Source organism: Rattus norvegicus, chromosome 11, assembly GCF_021556685.1.
Source record: "Rattus norvegicus strain SHRSP/BbbUtx chromosome 11, alternate assembly SHRSP_T2T, whole genome shotgun sequence".
Classification (NCBI taxonomy): Eukaryota; Metazoa; Chordata; class Mammalia; order Rodentia; family Muridae; genus Rattus; species Rattus norvegicus.
The window spans coordinates 77,614,706-77,636,971 of NC_141544.1; the positions used below are offsets into that span (position 1 = coordinate 77,614,706).

The 22,266-nt window shown below is 42.7% G+C and overlaps 1 protein-coding gene across 10 annotated transcripts in view; it reads right to left on the bottom strand.

Moving 5' to 3' along the window:
- Golgb1 (golgin B1) overlaps positions 1–22,266 on the bottom strand; it is a 57,461-nt gene that overhangs the window by 21,456 nt on the left and 13,739 nt on the right. For 3 of the 10 annotated variants that reach the window (XR_015632576.1, NM_001437716.1, XM_087575406.1), the window contains 8 exons: positions 21,142–21,270; positions 18,229–18,354; positions 16,290–16,412; positions 14,746–14,859; positions 12,412–12,793; positions 10,692–10,807; positions 6,643–6,757; positions 3,712–3,785 (listed from right to left, as the gene is read on the bottom strand). Coding sequence is in view for 9 of the 10 variants with exons in the window: in NM_001437716.1 (NP_001424645.1) it covers positions 3,712–3,785; positions 6,643–6,757; positions 10,692–10,807; positions 12,412–12,793; positions 14,746–14,859; positions 16,290–16,412; positions 18,229–18,354; positions 21,142–21,270 (1,179 nt within the window). In the remaining variant the exon portion in view is untranslated. The remainder of the gene's footprint in view (positions 1–3,711; positions 3,786–6,642; positions 6,758–10,691; positions 10,808–12,411; positions 12,794–14,745; positions 14,860–16,289; positions 16,413–18,228; positions 18,355–21,141; positions 21,271–22,266) is intronic. The other 7 variants (NM_138885.3, XM_087575413.1, XM_087575411.1 and 4 more) reach the window with 3 other exon arrangements.

The window sequence follows — 22,266 nt, forward strand, 5'->3', positions numbered from 1 at the left end:
GTGTATGTTATATTTATTAGCATTTTGTCTAAGCTTTGCCCTAACCTGGCAACAGCCAGGTATGCCTGACTCACTGTAAAAGGGGCTGCTTGTCCCCTCCTCTCTTGCTTTTCCCTCCCACCCCCATCTCCACATGCTCATGGCTGGCCTCTACTGCTCCACCCCCTCTTTCTCTCTCTCTCTCTTGTAACTCCCCTCCCCATGCAGTGAATACTCTATTCTATACCATACAGTCATGTGGCTGTCCCTCATGGGGAAGGGACGCCTCAGCACGGGCCTATGAAGGCACTCCTTTCCCCACACCCAACCACATCTCCACCAAAACACATCTCCTCTCCATCTTTATAAAACACACCTATATTTCTCTTCTTAAGCAATTTACTAAATAAATTGTACAATTAAAAAAAATAACACTGACACGTAGATTGCCAAACAAGCAGATGCAGACATGTTACCAGGAACAAAATGTCTAAAATGTGCTCCACTGGTGCTTGGACATGACATTAAGGACCCATGTGGCAAATATGACTGTTCTAGGTAAATCCCTTCATGTCATTGCTACTGTTTGCTTGGGAAAGAAAGCTAGCGAGTCACACGATGCAGTTAATTTACTTAGGTTAAGAAATCCTATCTCACAAAATACAGTGGAGAGCTGACCAAGGAAACCTGATGCTGACCTTTGGTCTTCACAGGCACGGACACACACACACACACACACACACACACACACACACACACACACACAGACACACACCCCATTTACAGAAGCACACAAAAAGTTTTGGTTTGGGGGATGTGGGCGTGGCTCACGGGGAAAAGTGCTTGCTGGACGTGCGTGAGGACCTGAGTTTGGCTCTCCAGCATCCATGTAAACGCCAGGTGTGGTAGCACATGTCTATAACCTCAACAGGGTTCATGAGGACTACCTTAATAATTTGTAACTCGCTGGTCCCTGCATTATGGAGACCATAGTTCACCGTTCTCAGTACTAGGCCCTGCAGAGAGCTCTCCATAACTTCAGGTCAGTCTTATGTTTCCATCCCTACAGACAGGAAGCTCAGACACAGTAATAAAATTGCTACCATAGGGTTCAGTGTAACCTACTGCGTTTTGTTCTATTACCCAATGTGTTTTCATTTTTATAACTCGCTTTCATATCGCTCATTAGTTCTCCTCCGTCAGTCCCTGCAGTTATCTACAGAGTTTAGTTCACTCCAACTGGAGAATCAAGTCATCCCATACCAAGAGGGCAGAGCCAGAGAGCTCTTCTCTTTCTGACTGCTTCCACTATGCTTTCCTACTTTGAATTTTCTTCTTCTATGGATCTTTTTATATTTAATATGTGATCCTATATTACCAGTCAGCTTTTCTATGCAATACCTATGTTTTAAAAGCTCCTGTCCTAATTTCTGTTTGCTAATTATTTTCTGCTGCTTTTGCTTTTCCTTATCTTACCTATCTTTCTGATCTGTGTAGATTTTTTAAAAGCTACATTTTAGCTTGTTTTCACTAGAAATCACTGGCAAGCCTTTAAGGGAATGCTTTTAAGATTTCCCTTGGACCAACAAGATTTATTTTTAGTCAGAATCTTATCATTTGTAACCTTATAATACTGTAATTTTCTAAGTTAAATCACCTTTGACAATTTTGTGAACAAGGCCTCAATGGCTCCATGAAAAGGCATTGACAATACATTTGATGATTAATTTTATGTGGTAACTTGGTTAGATCGTGGTACTCAGATCCTTGATCAAACATTACTCTAGGCACTTCCATGAAGGTATTTTAGTTGGCATTAACATTTAATGCCAAGTAAATGTTTATGTATGTATGTGTATGCATGTGTGCATGTGGTGGGGCCACATACATGTATTCCTGCATGTAGAAGCAGAGGTCAACTTTCTTTCCTGAGAAAAGCCTGGAGCCACCAAGCCCCAGGGACCTGTCTTCTCCATCTCCTAGTGCTGAGATTACAAACCTATACCATCATGGCCAGGTGTTTAGAGCTGTGGCTCAAAGCTAGGACCTGGCATTGCACAGTAAGCACTTGACCAACTGAGCTATCTCTGCAGCTATAAATGAGGAGAGTTCAGATAAGACAAACTATCCTTTCTAGTTCCATCAGACAAGGCCTAGGCAGGGTAAAAACAAAATCTGTTCTCTCCTCAAGAGTAAGATCTACCAGCAGATTATCTCTTGGCTCAAGTCTTAATATTGCTCTATGTTGGATGGCCTCTGGATCAAATGGAAGATTCTAAATTTGCTAATTTGTAAAACTATATCTCTTTGGGTCTAAAATGGTAATCATACTATGTCTCTAGAGACATAGACTAAATATATAATAAGCAACACTTTTGTTAAGAGACTAAATTACTTCCAAATGCCCCTTATTATCGATATGGCAAATTAAATATAATGAGTTAACAAAGATACTAACTCAATAAAATGATACTGAGCAATGATGACTCTATTAGATTAAATTTTAGTTGGTCAAAGTACCGAGAAGAGACTCTAAAGAGGACATCTTTATCACACCATACTCCACTCCCTGCTAAGGCTCAGGGAATGTCACAGAACGGGTGGGAAGAAAGTAAGAGCAGGAGGATTGGGAGGGGGATCTGTGGAATGCTGTCTTCTGGACATGACATAACTACCACACCCATGACAACATAGCAGCTATGGTTACCCGAACAATCAAGACAGAGAAAATTCAGCCTATATGGGCAGGAGCTCTCTAGTCCCTACCTGTTATTTTTTTTTTTTTTTTCCGGAGCTGGGGACCGAACCCAGGGCCTCAAGCGCTCTACCACTGAGCTAAATCCCCAACCCCCTCCCTACCTGTTATTAAGGAGCTATTAGCACTTGCTAGCTGTTTGGGGAGGGAGAATCATTCTTTTTGGGGCATGTTTCCCACTGGTAGGCTCCTATGCACATATCAGCAATACTCACTGACTCAGTGGGTTATCAAACAAAGACAAGACATGAATTTGGGAGAGACATGCTCGTGGGATGTGGGGGGAGCTGAAGGGGAAAAATGAGGTAGATATAATCATATTCTATACATGTATGTACATGTATAAGCATATAGATATGGAAAAATTAGAATTGAAAAGCAGAATAAACAAACAAATTTCAGGTTACAAAAGCCACAATTTTGTAAAGGTTCCTTTGAAATACAATCCTGAGTAAAAACTGCCAACTGGGGAACATGAAAATTTCCAGAGATTTTGTTTACTCTCTACTAAGAGGCAAACTGTGGTTGCTGGAATGAGACTCTGCTCCATGGGTTCATGTATTTAAACTCTTGGTCCCTGGTTGGTGGTCTTATCTGGGGAAGTGTCAGGGGTGTGGTCTTGTTGGAGGAGTATGTCACTGGAGATGGACTTGGAGAGTTTGAAGTCTAGAGCCATTTCTGGTTTCCTCTCTTGCTCCAAGCATATGATGAAGGATGCGCTCACTCTCTGGCCTGCTCCTGCAGCCATGCCTGCCGCTTGTTTGCTGTGCACCATGAATGGTCTCTTAGGCTCTGTGTTTGTAAGTCCAAATACAGTCTCTCTTCTTTAAGTTGTCTAAGTCACAGTGTTTTATTACAGCAACAGAAAAGTACTTTTCACTCCATGGGTAATAAAATTCTCTGTCAATACTGTTAACTGTTGGAGTCAGCCCCACTTAATCCAGGTCCCACTATGACTGTACTAAGTGGTCACTTACCTCACAGACCATACCATCAGCCTCTCCTGCTCTATTCTGAGCCTCCAGAAGAGTAATCCGAGAACAGAGTTTTTCTGAAAATCAAAAAAGTAGTACCTTTAGAGAATATATGTGGAGCATTTGAAAAAACAGTGATGTAGCTGTACCAAGGCTACTTGAGATACATAAAATAACGAAGAGAAAAGAAATAAAGGTACTGTGAGGGGGACAAAAGACTGATGCCTCCAAGTGAATATGAGATATCATATATAACACAGCCTAAGAGATACACACAAAGGAGAACATAATGCATATCATACATAACAGAACACAGTGTGAAAATGACCATGAGAGACGTTTCAGACATGTATGATGTCTGAAAGGCTGTGAATGCAAAGACATGCGACCTGGAGCAGTTATCTATGCTATGATCTGAAATTCCACTGTCTTAGGTTATCCATATTCCTACTGTTTGAATTGTACAGTTTTGCACAACTGCACTTAATATGTCCCGATTTTCTTTAACAGATGCTCAGACATTAAATTTTAACACTGAAAGGGATCTATCTTTTAGCTGCAATCCCAAAGACCAAATGAGGACACAGATGACATATTATGAGGAGGTTCCAGGGCAAGACAGACAGTTGGGATCAGGACCCCTGTCTTAACATACAGCTCTAACATGGGTATCAATGCCCTGGAAGAAAAAAACTATTGAACACCGATCCTGGAGGTATTTCAGGAAGCTTGTGTTCTTTCTGAAAAACTAAATAAACTAAAGGAAGAGCATGTAGGTTTACACAACATCTTAACGCCTCATCATGACCTGGAGCCCGCATTTGACTCCTGTCTTATCTTTCAACCTCCTCTTGAACTGCTATTTTTTTTTTCACTCTAAGACAAAAACTCAGAGCTTCTTTCTGTTCTGCAAACATATCAAATTCGTTCACACATCACACCTGTTCTGTTCTCTCCTGATTCAAATGTTTTTTGCACGACCTCCCTGTCTTTAGTCATTTGAATGTCAAGTTCCCAGAGAGGCCTATCCTGACCTCTGTAATCCTGCCTTTCTCTTACTTCAGATATACTTGAAGGAGCCTATTTCCTTTCCATCCAAAAATCAATTACTCTAAATGTTCTTTTCTATACATGCTTATGGGTGTCTTACACTCTAAATGTTCATAGCCGTATCTACAGCACATAGCATAGTGCCTGCCTCACACACAGGGAAGAAGATTCATGAAACACGGGTTCAAGATAGTACATGCATTATGCTCAGACAGTGCATACCCGAGAAAGAAAGGGCAGTACGAAAAGTGAGATGGAAGGGACAGGGCAAAACTCATAGTCATTTCTGACAGCAGACAGAAAAGCCAGAGCAGAGAACACTAAGGCCAATGACCCCCAAGGGACAGAGATGGAAATCCCAGAACCTACAAAGCACATGACAATCCCGTGCAAAGGATAGACGCTGCTTGTAAAATGGCAGAGTAAGGATTATGGATAAAGTATCAAAAAAGTGCTTCAGCTGGGCTAAGAAATGAGCTGAATTTGTGGCTTTACTGGCAATGTTATGCATTTAGTAACACATAATTTCCAGATAGGAGCTAGGTGGGAAACTATAAAACTGGATCTAGTTTTTTTTTTTTTTTAACTTGAGTATTTCTTATATACATTTCGAGTGTTATTCCCTTTCCCGGTTTCCGGGCAAACATCCCCCTAATCCCTCCCCCTCCCCTTTTTTATGGGTGTTCCCCTCCCCATCCTCCCCCCATTGCCGCCCTCCCCCCAACAATCACGTTCACTGGGGATTCAGTCTTAGCAGGACCCAGGGCTTCCCCTTCCACTGGTGCTCTTACTAGGATTGGATCTAATTTTTTTAAAGTTTATGTGACGTCACCTCTGACTCACATATGGTACAGAACAACACAGGAGTCAGATGTGCTAGACGTCCCTTCACAGGGGCTCTGCAGCACGTACCCTGTGTATCAGATGTTTACATTGAGATTCCTAACAGTAGCGAACTGCATCTGTGATATAGCAATGAAAAGAATCTTAGGGTTGGGGTCACCTCAACACGAGGAATGGACTGTACTGATGGCTGTGTGTTTGGAAGGGTGAAGACCACTCTCCTAGATGAAGGAGAGTCATGAGACATCACCACCACACGCTGCTAAACTGAGGCGAAGCACACGAAGCATTTGGTGAACAGAAGTCAGGTCCAAGAGATGCCTTGTCCTGCTCGCTGTTCACGAGGTCCCGTAGAGCAAACCACTGATGCGCTCAGCTTAATCCAGCAAGACGTGGTTCAGCAGTGATTACTCAGGTGTTCAGTAAAGCAAACTGAAAAAGTTCTCTGCCCTTAAAAAGTCTTCTGAGGGCTTACAATAAACAAGATAAACACTGCCCATCCTCTTGTCTCAGTCAAGGTACAAAGGACATTGTGGGAGCACAAGGACTTGACCCAGGATGAAGACTGAGTTCCTAAAGAAGATGGTGCCCTGGGTGAGGGCTAATGGGTGCAGAGCAAGGCTGACAGGAGTCTAAGCACGATGGTAACATGGCCCGAGTCGACAGGGATCCGACCTGTCGTTTATTTTGAATTCTATTACCTAAGTCCTGTCATCATTTTGCCTATTAAAAAATATCCAGCATCTTAGGGAAGTCCAATTTGGGTCATACTCCCTAGAAGATATCTTTGCCAGTTCTAAATGAATACAAAGTAGTCAGAAATCCTGTGGTATGTATAGCGTATGTCAGGAAATGTAACCCTGATATAAGCACCAGCACTGTGCTCGGCTACTTCACGTGTATTAGTTTCATCTTGGTAACTACAGTTCTGCTACCTGAGATCCTCAGAGCGCAGTCAGCTACATGTACATGTGCACAGCAGTTAGAGCAGAGGCACTTACGGGATAAGGAGACAGAGTTATGTTTCTTGTTGATACATACCGTTCTCAGCTCTCAGCTCCTCCAGCTCTAGAGAACTAAGGAGCAAGGCTCCCTTCTCATTCTCTAGCTCTAGTACTCTCTTCTGTAAAGAGGCGACACTCTCCTCCATGACTGCCTACACAGCAGAGAGATAAATTAGTGATTCCCGAGTGCGAGCTCTCACACGGAAGGCCAGAGGGCCTCTAATATCATACTGGAAGTTCTCCAGCTACGAGGACGCTTCAGAAACAGCATCTACTCCTCTGTCTGGTGAATCTTTAGGAAAGTTTCTAATTCTGAAGATGGAAAAAGAAAATCTACCCCGTAAGCTTCCTGGGTTTTGAATCCAAGCTAGAAGCCTAGATTATAAGGATAGAAAGCCCAAGTTAACTGTGCATGAAAGAACACTTTAAACATTCACACACAACACCTTACATTAAATCTGAGTAAAGCCAGCCAGCAGCAAGGCCTGGAGGAAAATGAACAGGAAGGGGGTTCTCTCAAGAGGAGGAACTGTTATTGCTGTCCCTGGGTTTTTCCCAGTTACAACAAAATGTTCTGCTTAGTTTATATAGCCAGAATGTTTGTCTCTCTTAATGATGGGCAAGGATCTGTAGTAAATCTTCAGGTTTTTTTCTTTACACATTTCATCCTTCAAGGGGCTCACTGTATACACTGTTCCATGCAATTCCATTGAAGTTGCCACGTTTGGCTATAGAGTCTGCACAGAAACTGCCCCAGGTATGCTCAGGGTTTGGGACTCCTATCTGGAGGAAAGTTTCTAGTCTGTAATAAAACAAATAAAACTCCAATACAATAGCCAGAAGCATTCTGTCTTGAAAACTAAGAAAGCCTTGGGGAGGAACAAAGCCGCAGTGTGAGGGAACCACACAGAGGAAAGAATCCCGCCAAGGTGTTAACTGTCTATCCATGCAGTCTAACCTCCATCTGAACAGTGGATGGTACAGCTGACCAATCACCGGAGGCACAAATACCCAGCTCAGTTTTGGGGCTCTCTACCACAGGCCAGAGAGGACAGTGTGGGTCCATGCTACTCGCTGATTAAAAATCATCAGAAGGGGTTGGGGATTTAGCTCAGCGGTAGAGCGCTTGCCTAGCGAGCGCAAGGCCCTGGGTTCAGTCCCCAGCCCCGGGGAAAAAAAAAAAAAAAAAAAAAAAAAAGAAAAAAAAATCATCAGAATGCTTCAGAAGTTTAGAAACAACAAAAGAAACATTTTTAGCATCTAGGACTCAATACAAAAATCACTCATAACAGAAAGAACAGGAAACTGATTCATTCAGAAGGAAAAATATAACCAACACAGACTAATTGCAAAATGATGTAAACTTCGGATTAGCAAGCAACAACTTATTTATATTGTGGTGATAGCGACTGAACTCAGGAGGACCTTTTGCAGGCTCAGCAAGTGCTCGCCCACTGAGCTAAAGACCTACCCCTCGGTTTTTGTCTTGAGTCAGAGCCTCACAAATTAGCTTGGCCAGATGTCCCTGAACTTGAAAATTCTATCTCCTAAATTCTGAGCTTACAAGGATATACTACCGTGTCTGGCTGCAAACGAGGATTTTAAAGGTAGTTTTATAACTATGGTAAGACATATGTCAGCAGTGAAGGAAAAGGTAGAACTTTAGGTACAAGGCAAAACAAACCAGAAAATGAAAAAGTTTGAAAATCCAGGATAGAAAAATCACAAATATGAAATGAAAAATCCAAAGGACGGGGTTGCTAGAAGAATATGGGGAAAAGAAACACAGTGACCTTGGGGGCAGATCAAGAGAAACTGATTAGTCTGTTTATTGAAGAAAAATTACCATAGTCTCAAGGACATATAGGACAATATTGAAATATACTTTAATTGGAGCATCCGAGAAGAGAATAGAATACACAGAAAAATTATTTTAAGATGGCCACACTTTTCACACATACAAGCTTATATCTGTGAAAAGAAAAAAAGAAAAAAGACTCAACAAAGGGAGAAAAGTGCAAAGTAAACCTCAAGTGATTACATCACAAGGATCAAGAGAAAAGTCTTTTAAAGCTCAGTGGGAAGAGTATACCTATCCATAGGAACATTCAGAAGAACCGTTAGAGCCACGTAAGGCAGAAGACTGTGAAAAAGTGTCAATACAGAATGATAAATCCACTCAAGAATAAAACAAAATGCAAATATTAGCTAACACCAAGAGAATTTTTCTTTAGTAATACTAACTACAAGGATATGGTGGTTATTCTAGGAAAAAAATGGTATTGGATGGAAACCAAGCCTCCGAGAGGAAAAGAACATGGATTATGGTAAGTCAACATCATCTCCTCGTTGTGTTCTAAAGACAAGTTATGGTTCAACGCATACATGTTAACATAATATGCTAAAATTTAAAACTCTAACATAAGCAACAAATGTAGAGTGAGAGTATGTCATTACAAGGTTTCTGTATTTAAAGTGAGAGCCCTAAGAAGTTACAAAGTCAAGAATATGAAGGTACAGGCATGTGTGTGTGCGTGCATGTGCGTGTGTGTGCGTGCGTGCGTGTGTGTGTGTGTGCGTGTGCGTGTGTGTGTGTGTGCATGTGTGTGTACAGGGTGTCTGCGTGTGTACTCAGCAGGCTGCACATGAATATGAGGCAATAATCTAAGGAGATCTCAACTACCAAAGCTACCTACTTGACAAGATTAGAGAATAAATGTATTGTGGATTGACCTCTCTTCAAGTAACAATGGACTCCCATTAAAAAGTTTCAAGCTACTTATGTGAATATATATAATCAGTATCTGGCGGCAGATGCTAGAATTAAAATAAGTACATCGAGACAGCGGGAGTCATAAAATAATCTAATGGAAAGTAGCTCCCAAACTTAATGCCGAATAGAAATGCAGAGTCACGAATCCTAAGTCCCGGAAGTACAGTGAAAATGAGTCTCTGCCTGCCGAGACCCCAGTGTTCAAACCCAATGATGACATTTTCAAAGCAAAAGCAATATTAAAACAAAAGAGGACAGACAAGCAGCCGAGGAGGACTCTTTAAAGTGACGAAAGAAACACCAAACTAAACCTGTCAATGGAGAGTCTACGGTCGGCGAGAGACACAAGCTGATGTAACGACATAATTAGCTACACAGGAGTTTCGAGAATCCACCACCGGATGCACGTCTGTGCCTGTGAACACACACATGAGAAACGGCACCCAGGGGAAACTTAAAGGCAAGACTTTACACAGAATGGCATCAGAAGACTGTGGGGGCTTCTACTTGCTTTTAATAATAAAATTTTACTAGACCAGGACCACAACCATTTGTTTACTTTTTATTTTATCTCTACTTTTGCTCTAAAATTTAAAAGATTAAATACAACAATAGATACAAATCACAAAACAAGTGAGGAAAAAAGGGCACATGCTCCATGATTATATTTTTAAGTAAACCATGCAAAATCAGGGTGGAAAATGGAGTAGTGGCTCACGCTTGAGAATATGTTTTGCAGGCTGACGATAGTATCTTGTACCTTATTAGAATTTGGCTACCATAGCTGAATGTGTCTGACAGAACACACTCATGGTATACTTAGGATTTATTCATTTACTGGTTTGTAAACCTTACTTCAAGAGAAAAAGAAGACTCCCCCAACTACCAACAAATACTGAACTCTCATCAACAATACACATGCTGAAATATCTGGAGAAAAAGGTCCTGATGCCAGTGGCCTACTGGGACATTTAGAAAACATTAAGATGAACTGATGGACAGAGAGGACAGAAGGACAGCTAGTAAAGCAAACGCATACAGTCAGTGTACTGTCTGGAGGGAGGGACACACGCGCATTAGGAAACTGTGCCTGTCTGTTTGAATTGCTGGAAAATGTCTTAGTAAACGCAAATGCTATTTATCCTTGTTAGGAAGCCACTTTAATGCCTTTCAGGATTCTATTCAGACAGTCATCCCCCTAGAAGCATTTCGTTAGGTAGAAAACACACATTTACACTCTCTCATTAGATACTCATTAGAGCCCCTAAGCCCATCAAATCCATACAGATCACAGAGAAATTCCATTTAATTACCTGTACGCCCTCATTATAAACATCTGGTAAAGACGTCTGAGATGATGTCTCATGTTTTTCCAAGTTTGGTTTGTTTACAAATTGGCTAATTTCTTTAGATTTTTGCTGGAGTTCATCTAGGGAAGAGAAAACAAACATAGCATATCTGAGGAAATCAAGACAAGCACACAGAAGCGAGGGCTGCTTCAAGTCTGAAACCTCTATGGATCTACCACGGTGAACTTTACTAGTTCAGCCACCTTAAGACTATGGTGCCAATTACATTTTTCAGTTTGGATCAAAGAACATCTCAGTAAACTACTTCCTTAAAGGAAAAATAAGCACATGGAATGTTTCAAAGTCACAAAGCAAAATGCAATCCTGCCATCTACATAGAACTGGACTGAAAGGGGATAGGGGATGTCGGGGTGGGGGGGAAACTGCACTAAGCACAGAGAGACGGACAACTGCATAGTCCACCTCCATTTTGGGAACTAGTCAGAAAGAGTAGTGATTCTTAGGGAGTTGGAAGGGTGAGGGCGATGAGAGGAAGTTTGAGGAACATGGGCTGGAGGTTATGAGCACACACTGTTTGCGTGTATGAAATTCTCACATTGAATGCCTTTAACATGCATAACTGCTAACGTGTTAATAAAGACAGGCCTAGACATTTCAAACAGTCATTTTTCATTTACCCCTTAAAAAATGGCTTTGGTGGAGCCAGGCACACCTTTAATTCCATCACTCAGCAGGCAGAAGCAGGTGGATCTCTGAGTTTGAGGCCAGCCTGGTCTACAAAGCAAGTTCTAGGGTAGCCCAAGACTGCATGGAGACCCTATCCTGAAAAAACAAAAAAACAAAAAAGCAAAAAAAGAAAGAAAGAAAAATGGCTTTGGTGGTTTATATTCTAGTCTTCATGCTCCACTGAATTACTACAAGCCATCGCAAGTCTCCAGCAGGGTTTAAACATGGCCATGGTTTGAGAAGGGGACAATGGGCTCAGATATTCCCCTTTCCTTCATGATGCCCTCTAGACTTTCTGGCTGAAAACCGACCTTGTGGTACTTGCTTGTTACTTCTTCCTAAACTCTTTCCGAGGGTGTGTACATTTCCATCTGTCAGAACCGCACAGACACTCTAAAGTCTGGTGAAATGGACTACTGGAGTTCAGGAAGCTGCACTTTTTTATAAACTCCCAAAATGGCAAACCTTAGAGTCATTTTCAACTTTAGCCCAGGCTGGCCTCGAACTCGTGATCCTCCTGCCTCTGCCTCTTTCAGCAAATCCTACCGGTGTGCGCCACCACAACCGGCTATTTTCAACTTTAATAAAATATTTTAAAATGTTTCTTAAAACTTGTTTAGAGAACAAAAGTTTTCTTCAAAAGGAATTTCTTACCTACAATAAAAGCAAGAAGATACGCCTTTAGACTCACGGACGACTTCTGGTAATTTAGTCTGCATATCTAAAGGAGGCCTGACATTTTCAGAAACACATTCCATTCTGCTCAGGTCAGGCACGGAGGTCTTCTGAGAGTTGTGTTTTACACATGACTCCTCAGTGCACAGACCGTGGCTGAGCGGTGTTTAGTTCTGAGCCCACAATCTTAAGTGACTTATGACTTGAGAGGCAGCAGGAGGAGACCAGGCCAGAGGAGGTGCCTGCCGCTAACAGAGCCCTGAAGGTAGGAGGTACGACCCACTAAGGGGCTGGAGGGCGGCTTCAAAAGCCACACACTGACCTTCCAGCTGCTGCAGGGCCTGGGCTGACTTGGCAGCCTGTTCCTGCTGCTCCTGAAGCAGCTTGGAGTTTTCCTCCTTCAGAGCGTCACAGGCAGACTGCAGCTCCTGCTCGTTCTTCTGAAGAAGCGAAATGCAAGCTGTCTTCTCCTCCATTTCTGTCTCATGTCTTTGCTGGAGAGTACCGTACTGCATCTCCAGCTCAGCCTGGGCTTGGCCTGCTCGCTCCAACTGTCCCTGAAGCTGATACAGCTCTTCCTTCCTCTCTGCCATTTCGAGTTCTACCTTTTCCATCAGGATCTTGGACTCCTGTCTTTCTGCTTCCATGGTATTCCTTAAAGTACTGTGTTCAGCCTCCAACAGCTGCAACTGCTGTGAAAGATCCTAAAAAAAGCAACACACCAGGTGTCAGGGTCCACAACAGCTGTCCTCTCATCCAGGGAGCACACGGATGCACTCCTAGGAGCCACACTGGACCTGTGGAGTAGTAGCAAAGATCCTCCATGTTTGCTTTCCAGATACTCTGGACCGTTGGCAGTCGTATTTGCCTTGCACAGGTATGTTTTCATTCGTGCCTCTCTTATGTTAGCTAAAAGCTCCCCGAGGGACCGGGGCACGCTGTCTCATCCTTACGCGTCTGTGGCACCAGCACAGTCTCTGGCAAGGTGGACTCAACTGACAGTGGATAAATCAGTCTATAGTCTGACCTGGGAGGAGCTCAGGGATCAGGCAGGGAGGTAGGCTGAGCATGCATCACACAGCAGCACAGAGAAGGATGGACTAGAGTGACCTTCCTTTAAAGACGGACAAATGGTCTAAAACTTAAAAGTAAGCAATGAGCCAGGCAAGGAGGTGGGAAAAATGGAACTTCAGGCAGAGCGCTAAGGAAGAAACCTGACTACTGACTGCCAAGGTAGTTGGAGTTGGTATTGAGAAAAAGTCAAGTGAGGAGAGTGGAGTCTAGAATTAAAAGATGAAATCAGCAGAATTGATAATTAATTGTACAGGTTAAAGAATACAAAAAAAAAAGTTTGAGTTTTATCTTTTGACTGAATAACCCATTAAAAAAAAAAAAAACAAAACCAAACAACCCAATCAAAAAATGGGGTATAGAACTAAATAGAGAATTCACAACAGAGGAATATCGAAAGGCTGAGAAGTACCTAAAGAAATGTTCAAAGTCAGTGAATAGAGAAATGCAAATCAAAACGACCCTGAGATTCTACCTTACACCAATCATAATGGCTAAGATCAAAAACTCAGGTGACAACACACGTTGTCGAGGATGTGGAGAAAGAGGAACACTCCTCCATTGTTGGTGGGATTTCAAACTGGTACAACCACTCTGGAAATCAATTTGGAGGTTCCTCAGAAAATTGGAAATATATCTACCTAAAGACGCTTGGGAATATACCCAAAAGATGCCCTACCATGCCACAGGGGCACATACTCCACTATGTTTATAGCAGCCTTATTTGTGACAGTCAGAAGCTGGAAACAAACCAGATGTCCCACAACAGAAGAATGGATACAGAAAATGTGGTTCATTTACACAATGGAATATTACTTAGCCATTAAGAACAAGGACATTCTGAGTTTTGCAGGCAAATAGAAAATATCACCCTGAGTGAGGTAAGTCAGACCCTAAAGGACATGCATGGTATGTACTTGCTAATAAGTGGTTATCACCCCCACCCCCTGCAAAATACAGAATACTCAAGATACAGTCCACAGAACTCAAAAAAGGTCAACAAGCAGAAGGGCACAAATGATGATGCCTCAGTCCCACTTGGGAGGGAGAAGAAAGCAGCCTCAAGGAAGGATGGAGGGAGGGGCTGGAGAGGGAAAGGGGAGTGGGGTGGGGTATGATCAGGTATTGGGAGGGGGAAAAGGACTGAAGCCCTGAGGGCCAGCAGAAAGAATGGAAAAAGGCAACCTCAGGAGGTAGGAGGTTGGGAGGACCCTCCGGAATGCACCAGAGACCTGGGAGGTAAGAGACTCTCAGGACTCAAAGCAGGGGACCCTAGATGAAATGGTATACGTGAGTAGAGAGAACTTGTAGAGCCCACCTCCAGCATCAAGTGAGGGATGGGGTTGTTACCCACAGTCAAACTCTGACCCATAATTCTTCCTGTCTGAAAGAACTACGAGGATGGAAATGGAGAAGAGCCTGAGGAAAAGAAGGTCCAGCAACAGGCCCACTGTGTCACCAGCACTTAAGCACAGATGGCACCAACCCTCTGCAGGCTCATAGGCTTTCATCCTGCTGTCCAACAACCTGGTGTGCAAATGGACCCCGCCCCTGGCAGGCAGTAGGTAGAAAGCACAGATGAGACCTGGTTCCTCTGTTCTGCAGAAGTCAGCTCCTTCTGTAGCAGGTCCACAACCTGAGCTCGGCCCAGCAAGGCTTCTTCGTGTTCCTCAAGCTTCCTCTGCATCACCCTCAATTTCTGGAAAGAAAACATTTTAGGCATAATTACAGATAAGTAAGACAATTATTTGCCTACCTTTCAAAATGTCACATGTACCTGTAAGGCTATTTTCAGAGACGGAAAACAAGAAATTAAAGAGTGGAGTAGATACCAGGATGCTAAGGCCCATCCAAAAGCGAGAGAATCTCCAAGAAGCCTTCTCCAGAGTGACAACAACTAAACCCAATCGCAAGCAAGGCCTTGAGTCAGGGCCCCTGAAATACTTAAGATAAAGCGACACACACTCTCAAAGTTCTCTAGTTTCTGTCCAGTCCCTAAATAGCATAGGTAACATGCATGTCTTACCTATAAAAGAGAGCAATCTGTATATGCAAAAACCATTTCTCTTCTGTTTTCAATCACAGGATAGGCACTTGAAAAATACCCATTGGATAAAGAAATCAGTATGTTCAGTCAATATTCTATTTTTCAAAGCAGTGTACTCTGAAGCTCCATGTGGTTGTACATTCTGAAAGACTGCTTAGAACTTGTAACAAGTTTTCACTCAAGAACAAACACATGAGAGGCTGCAAAGGAAGGCACAGTAGGCGAAGTCCTTGGGAAGGTCTTTTTGTTCTACCCCCAGAATCCATATAAAAACCCAGGCCAGACAGAACAAGCCTGCAATCCCAGCTCTGAGGAGGTGGGAACAGGGTTCCTAAGGCTTGGGAGCCAGGCAGACCAGCCTAGCCTAATTAGTGAGCTAGGCCAATGAGAGACCCCATCTCAGAGCGGGGAAAACATCAAGGCAAGCGGCTCCTTAGGAAAGAATGACATCCAAAGTTGTCCTCTGATCTCCATACAAATGTACTTGTGTGCATGCACATGTGTGTACATAAACATGCACCTGCACATACACAAACATACATCAAACACAGATCAAAGTGCCACTAAAGCGTCTCTCATTACTACACGGTTCTACATTCTAAATACAAACAATGTGAGTTAGTACACGAGAAACTCCAAAATAATGAAGTCAATTTTCAGTATCTACTCAATGAACTTAAAAAATACTTAAAAAAGACTTTGTTGCTTCAAACTCATTTTTCTCTCTTTTTTTAAACTACAAAACTGACTTCATCAATTTGAAGCTTTGGATCAGGCTTAGAGCATGAATGGTGTAAATGAGCAAATGAAATAGAAGCCAGCCCACTGCTCGCCCCACATAGATCCCCACGCAGGCTCAGTTTTAAAGCTCCAAGCTCCAACCAGATAAGGAAAAAGTGAAAGTAAGGTCAGGACCCAAAAAACGACAGGCAACAAAAGACAGGGCACCAATAAGAAGCCAAGGATTGCATGGCGGCTGCGTGGAGGGTCGAGGGGAAGGGCAGTGGCTGGCAAGTGGCTGTGAAGTCTTGATTAAATGTTAACCAAAATGACAGTCATTCTACGGAGTTTGAGCAACACACCTGTTGCACCTCTGTTTCCACATCTGACTGGGTTACTAACTGAAGGAGTTCATCTTCGTGGAGACGGACCTGTGTCTCAAAGCGGGCGTCTTTCTCTCGGACCACCTGCTGCATGGAACTCAACTGAAGACACACACCAGAGAAACTATACAAGTTACACTCCAGAGTATTTCACAGACAGCCCCTACAGCCTACTCTGCAATGGCGGGCACTCAGCACAGACAGAGAGCGGTTCCTAAACTCAGCTCTGAATGGCAAGGGCGAGGATGTTGGGAGAGCAAGAGGCCCAGCAGCAACTTCCAGAGACAAGAGAAAGCCTGCTGTCAGACTCAATCAACTCTGTGTAAGTTTAACAGAGATTTCATGGTTACTAATGCCTTAAATATTCAAGAGTTGTTTTTGTTTTAATTCTAAAAAGATCTCAAAATCAAGCCTACAAGTGAAGTTAGATTCTGTTAACCCCTGGAACTTCTTTCAGTGTCAGACTCAGGTTCAAAGACAGCCTCAGAACCTCAGAGAGCAACTAAAGCTCACACATATTCAAGATATTCTACAGGTGGAAATACACATTTTTTGGTATGGTTTTCAAGGATTTGCTTTGAGTAAAGAATTGGGTGTGCTCGCCAAGGCACGGCACCTACCAAGCTGTGTCCAGCTGCCATGTCTTGCAGGCTTCTCCTTAATGTACTGCATTTTTCTTCTCTGCCTTTTCCAACTCTTCTCCTGCCTCAAGAACACCCCTTGTCTAGAGAATTACCTATCTCTTGGCATTTGTTTAAACCCCATCCTTTCCATGTAAGTTTCTATAACTGCCATGCTCACAAAACACTTTCTCTCAACACACTTTGATGCCAGTGTTACTTTTATCATTTTTATTTTTTGAGACAGGGTCTCACTGTGCAGCCCAGGCTGGCCTAGAACTTACCATGTGGCTGACACTGGTCTCAAACTCATGAACTATAGCCTTCTGAATGCTAGAGTAATGGCTTGAGCCACCATGCTTGGCCTTCGGCATTTTATTTGGAGTAGCTTGCTCCACGATGGATCCGTTAACATATTCGGATCTCTTTGGTGCTTTTATTTCAAGCAACTTAAAAATGCATAACATTTCCCCCTCCTACACTGTATGTAGTGCTGCACATTAAAACCCAACAGAGTTAAAAGGATAAACTTATCAATTTCTGGGTATATGATTCTTAATGTGTATACTAGTCGCCCATTCCTAGATAGAAGACACCTCTGTTATCAATGTATCGGATAGATAAAATCAGCTATGTGCTCCATTGAAGACCCTCCAGGGATAAAAAATGTGTCATGATCCGAAAGCATTCTCAAAGAACTATGAGGTAGGTTGTCAGACAGGAAATCGAGAAAAAACAGAGCTGAGGGTGCCAGTGCAAACTGGCTGGCTCTCCCTCAGAAATGAGTATGAAGAAGAATGGTACATCCTAGAGCCATTAGCAGGGAATTCCAGACCCTTTACCATTTCTTTATTCACGCTCACTAAGTAACTGAAAGCTAGGATGTATCTTCCTAACAAGATTTGAATTTATGGAAAGAACAGAGCTAATGACTTGTATTTCTTTTCCTTTATCTATCCGTCTCTTTTGAATTCAGCACAAGCCCACTCCTAACACCCAAGCTCTGTGTTATTAAAATGGAGCACCTGGAACTGAGACCCAACCAGTCATTCATAAGCTATGGTAAGTTCATCAACAGAAGCAGTGTTTTTGAGAGGTCCTGGTGTTCCCTGTTACGATGCAATCACTCACCATATACTTACCACACTTCTAAGTCATCCACACCCTCCTAGTGTCACACCCCACCTCCCATGCTTTCATCTACCAAGCTCTGAAAAGTGACGGCTGGGACCGACTTGCCATGCCTAACACTCTGGTTCTCGGGATACTGTTCTCTAGTGAAGGTGCCATTGTCCTACCTGGGCAGCTTGCTCTGCCTGTGTCTGGCTGAGCTGCGTTTGCAAAGCGCCGATGAGTTCCTCCTTCTCTTGGAGCTTCTGCCTCATCAGGACGAAGTCCTCCATCTCCGCAGAACTCTTATCCAACTAGAGGGGGAAATATTCACTTAAGCAAAGGGGTTGGCAGTCTTAGTTCTTTGACTTTCTCATCTGTCTTGAATACCTACTGTACTTTCTTCTAATTTCTACTTTAACACAAAAAAGAATTTCATATACTAGTTTTTAAAATATTGAATTCCTAAACTTTGTCAGAAGAAGATAGAAGCAATAGCAGCACTGGTTTTAATGCCTTTGAATGCTCACACAGGAAAGAGACAGACCAACTAGACAGCGAGCGTAGTAACGTGGACAATACTGACAATGTAAGCAGGAAGTTAGTTACACACAAGTTCAGGACAAACCATGCAAATATGGATTTGCTTGGCATTTGAGACTGTATGCGAGCAAGGGGATAGAGGCAGAGCGATATCCGATGGCCTGGGGAATAGGAAAAGTCCAAAGCAGCCAAGAAGTATTTGTTGGAACCCAGGGCAGCCAGCATCAGGAGAGCAGCAGCACTTCCATTCTTTGGCCATGGGTAAATGCAGGGCTTCTATAGAAAAATGAAGAGGGCAGGGCTAATCTAGACCCTCTGATGTGTCTCAAACCTGAGCCACAGGCTCTACTGTTAGAGGCAGACATGCAAACACTTAGAAGAAACTGTGAGGAGTGACATGAAGATGAAGAGGTCAAGCCTGGGCTCCAGAGACAGCCGCTGGCAGAGTCTGCCCTGCACGGTCAAGCCTGGGCTCCAGCTCCAGCACTAGGGAAAATAGCTGAGCACAGCGGTGAGTACCTGGGATTTCACAGACAGAGGGCCGAGATGGGAAGACTGAAAGTTCAAGACAGGCCTGGGCTACAGGATGAGACCCAAGTCAAAACACAAAGCGGAACAGAGGTAATGCAGAGAAAAACGGGGACCTGCGTGACTATGCTGCACAATTTCTATCAACCAACCACGTGAGGCTACAGAAGTCTTGCGACGTGATGCCTCCCAAAGTATTTCATTTTAATATTCCTTAACTAAAATTTAAAGTTGAATTATAAATCAATTTTTATTAGATACAGTTACATTTTGGTCTGACTACATGACTTTTTCTGTTATATCAGATGAGATTTAAAAAGTTTAAGACAATGTCTATGTAATGTGTGTGCTTGCATGAGTTTCTATGTCCTACAGGTATACAGATGCCCGCGGAGGTCAGTGGGCATCGATCAGACCCTCAGCTGGCTGTAGCTTCCTGATGCAGATGCTGGGGACCTAACCTAGGTCCCCTACAAGAGCAGTTAAAAGTGCTCTTAACCACCAAGCCATCTCCCAGTCCCTTGACTGAGGTTTTGCAAAGGCAGTGTGTGTGCAATGACCAGTGTATATACACTTCATGTCAAGTCGATTCAGTTTGAATGATTTTGTTTTGCTGCACTTGTACGTAATATGGTAATGTGTTAATTTGAATATGCAGACAGTATGAGTAACAAGATAAACAAGAATAAAATATAAAGTTAATTCTTTTAATTAAAATTGAATGCTTTTTCTAATTCAAAAGTATACAGTTTGAAGTTCAAAATGAAGGCAGACCAGTAAATTACAATTCATTGCTTTTGTATTGCTAAGCAGTGTTTCCCCGCAGACATTCCTCAGTTTGTTATGGACAGTGGGTTGACTCCAGTGTCCGGCTATGCCTGCTGCACCCTGCTGATGCAGATCAGAGTGAAGGTGGGAGGAGGCAGGCCACAAGTCGGAGAAAGCTAGCTCCCAGATATTTGAGTACAAAACCACAAAACAGAAGTCTATGAATTTTTTTTCCCTAAAGCAAATCTAGAAAAACAAATTTCACACAAAAACACGAGTAGAAAGGGATCCAGTCGAAATACCCGATGAGATCGGTGCACGAGAAGGGTTAGAGACAGCTCAGTGGTTAGGAGCACTTGTTGCTCTTGCAGCAGACACAGGCTTGGTTCCCACAGCCATCGCTAAGTCTAGCTCCAGGGATCTGGTGTCCTCTGCTGACCTCCACAGGCACTAAGCAGCACGCAGTGCATGCGTGGGGGCAAAGCATTCCCATACAAGATAGGGCGAGTAATTGTGAGGTAGCATTAAAAAGCCAGACATGGCAAAATCAGAATTAGACAAGTTCAAAAAAGCAGTAATTCATCAGGAAATTGATATAAAAGAAACTCATTGTAGAAGAGAAAACAAAACACAAAACAGAATATCTTGAGTTAAAAAAGAAAAAATAAATCTAGAGAATAATAAAAAATAAAATAAATAATAATAATAATAATAATAATAATAAAAATAACTGATAAAAATAATAAATACTGAAGAAAAAGACCAAACACAAAAGTTAACAGAAACTGAAGCCTTCAAAGAAAACCCGGAAGCAATGGGGCAGAGCAGAGCTAATCACGTGCTGAGTGTGTATAAAAGCCAGCAGGAGCACCTCACACCACTGTATTACTAGACTTAGAAGGAAGGGAGGAAGGAGGGAGGGGCAGGCAGGGAGGGCTGATTGATGGGAGATAGTTACTGACTGTGTAAAAAGAGGCATTTACAAAAGAATAAAAAAAAACAGAACTCAAAGGCTATTCTTTGTCCTTCAAGAAATATATTTAAATGTATGTAAATTAATTTTAAATATAACAGTTTGTGCATGTTATATATTATTAAGTATTGGTTACTACCTACTGTAATTTTTTTCAAACTGTAATGTTAAGGTGTACAAAATAAAACAATATTGATATATCCTTTAAAAAAAAGACGCATTACCATACATGTACCCGTTGGCCATTAGTGACTTGTAACTTAATCATGACGAGGTGACTCACTCCTACCTGGGAGGCTTGTTCTGACTGCGCCTGGTCCAGCTGGGCTTGCAAATTGCTAATTAATTTCTCCTTCTCCTGGAGTTCATGTTTTATTTTTTCTACCTCCATCTCCTCTTCTGTTGAACTCTTATCATGCTGAAAAATGTGATAAGGTCACTTACTTAAAAGCTGTAATTGGGGCTGGGGATTTAGCTCAGTGGTAGAGCGCTTACCTAGGAAGCGCAAGGCCCTGGGTTCGGTCCCCAGCTCCGAAAAAAAGAAAAAAGAAAAAAAAAAAAAAAAAAGAAAAGCTGTAATTCATACATATTTCATCTTTTACACTACTGGTCCTTTGGAGACATTTAATTGCAGTTTCATTAATGGGACAGGAGCACTCAGGAGGTAGGAGCAGGAGGATCTGAGTTAGAAGGCAGCCTGATCTAGACAGCCAGGACACCGTAGAGAAACCTGTCTGAAACAGAACCAGTGACAGGAACAAGGCAAAAACTAACAAAAAACAATGGATTTCGGGCTGAAAAGAGCTCAGTTTCAGTCTATGAGGACTAGGGCTTTGGATCCCAGAGCCACATGACAAGCCAAGGTCCCACAAATACCTGTGATTTCAGCTTCAAGGGATTTGACACTTTCTTCTTGCCTCTTATCTGTCTTCTCTCTCCCCCTCCCGGTGCTCCCCCTACCTCCACACTAAGTATACCACAGTTAACGGGTTGCTGGGACTGACTGGGACTAACTGGACATCATTTATTTAATGGGGAGAGGAAATGAAGGTGTAAGAAGCTGACACATTAAGGCCTGAGGGCTAAGGAAGAAGTGAGCTGAAATGAAAAGCAGAGCGTAACATAATTTAAAAAGCATGACTCCAGGGAGGTTTGACAACCTGGACAAACATGGATAGGAAGGAGTCAGGGCCTGCCACCACAGCCAGGGGAAGAGTTACCATAGGAACCATAAAGGAGGAAAAGAATCAACTTTGGGATGCTAAACAATTCTACTCTGTTTCTCCTCCTCCTTGGGCTCCTGCTGTACCATGGCCTAAGTCTAGAGCCTCAGACACTTGGCATAGCTGTTCTTCCGCTGAGCTAAATCCCTGTGCAAACAAGGAAAGGTAGTGTCCTTTGAGCACTAGTCCCC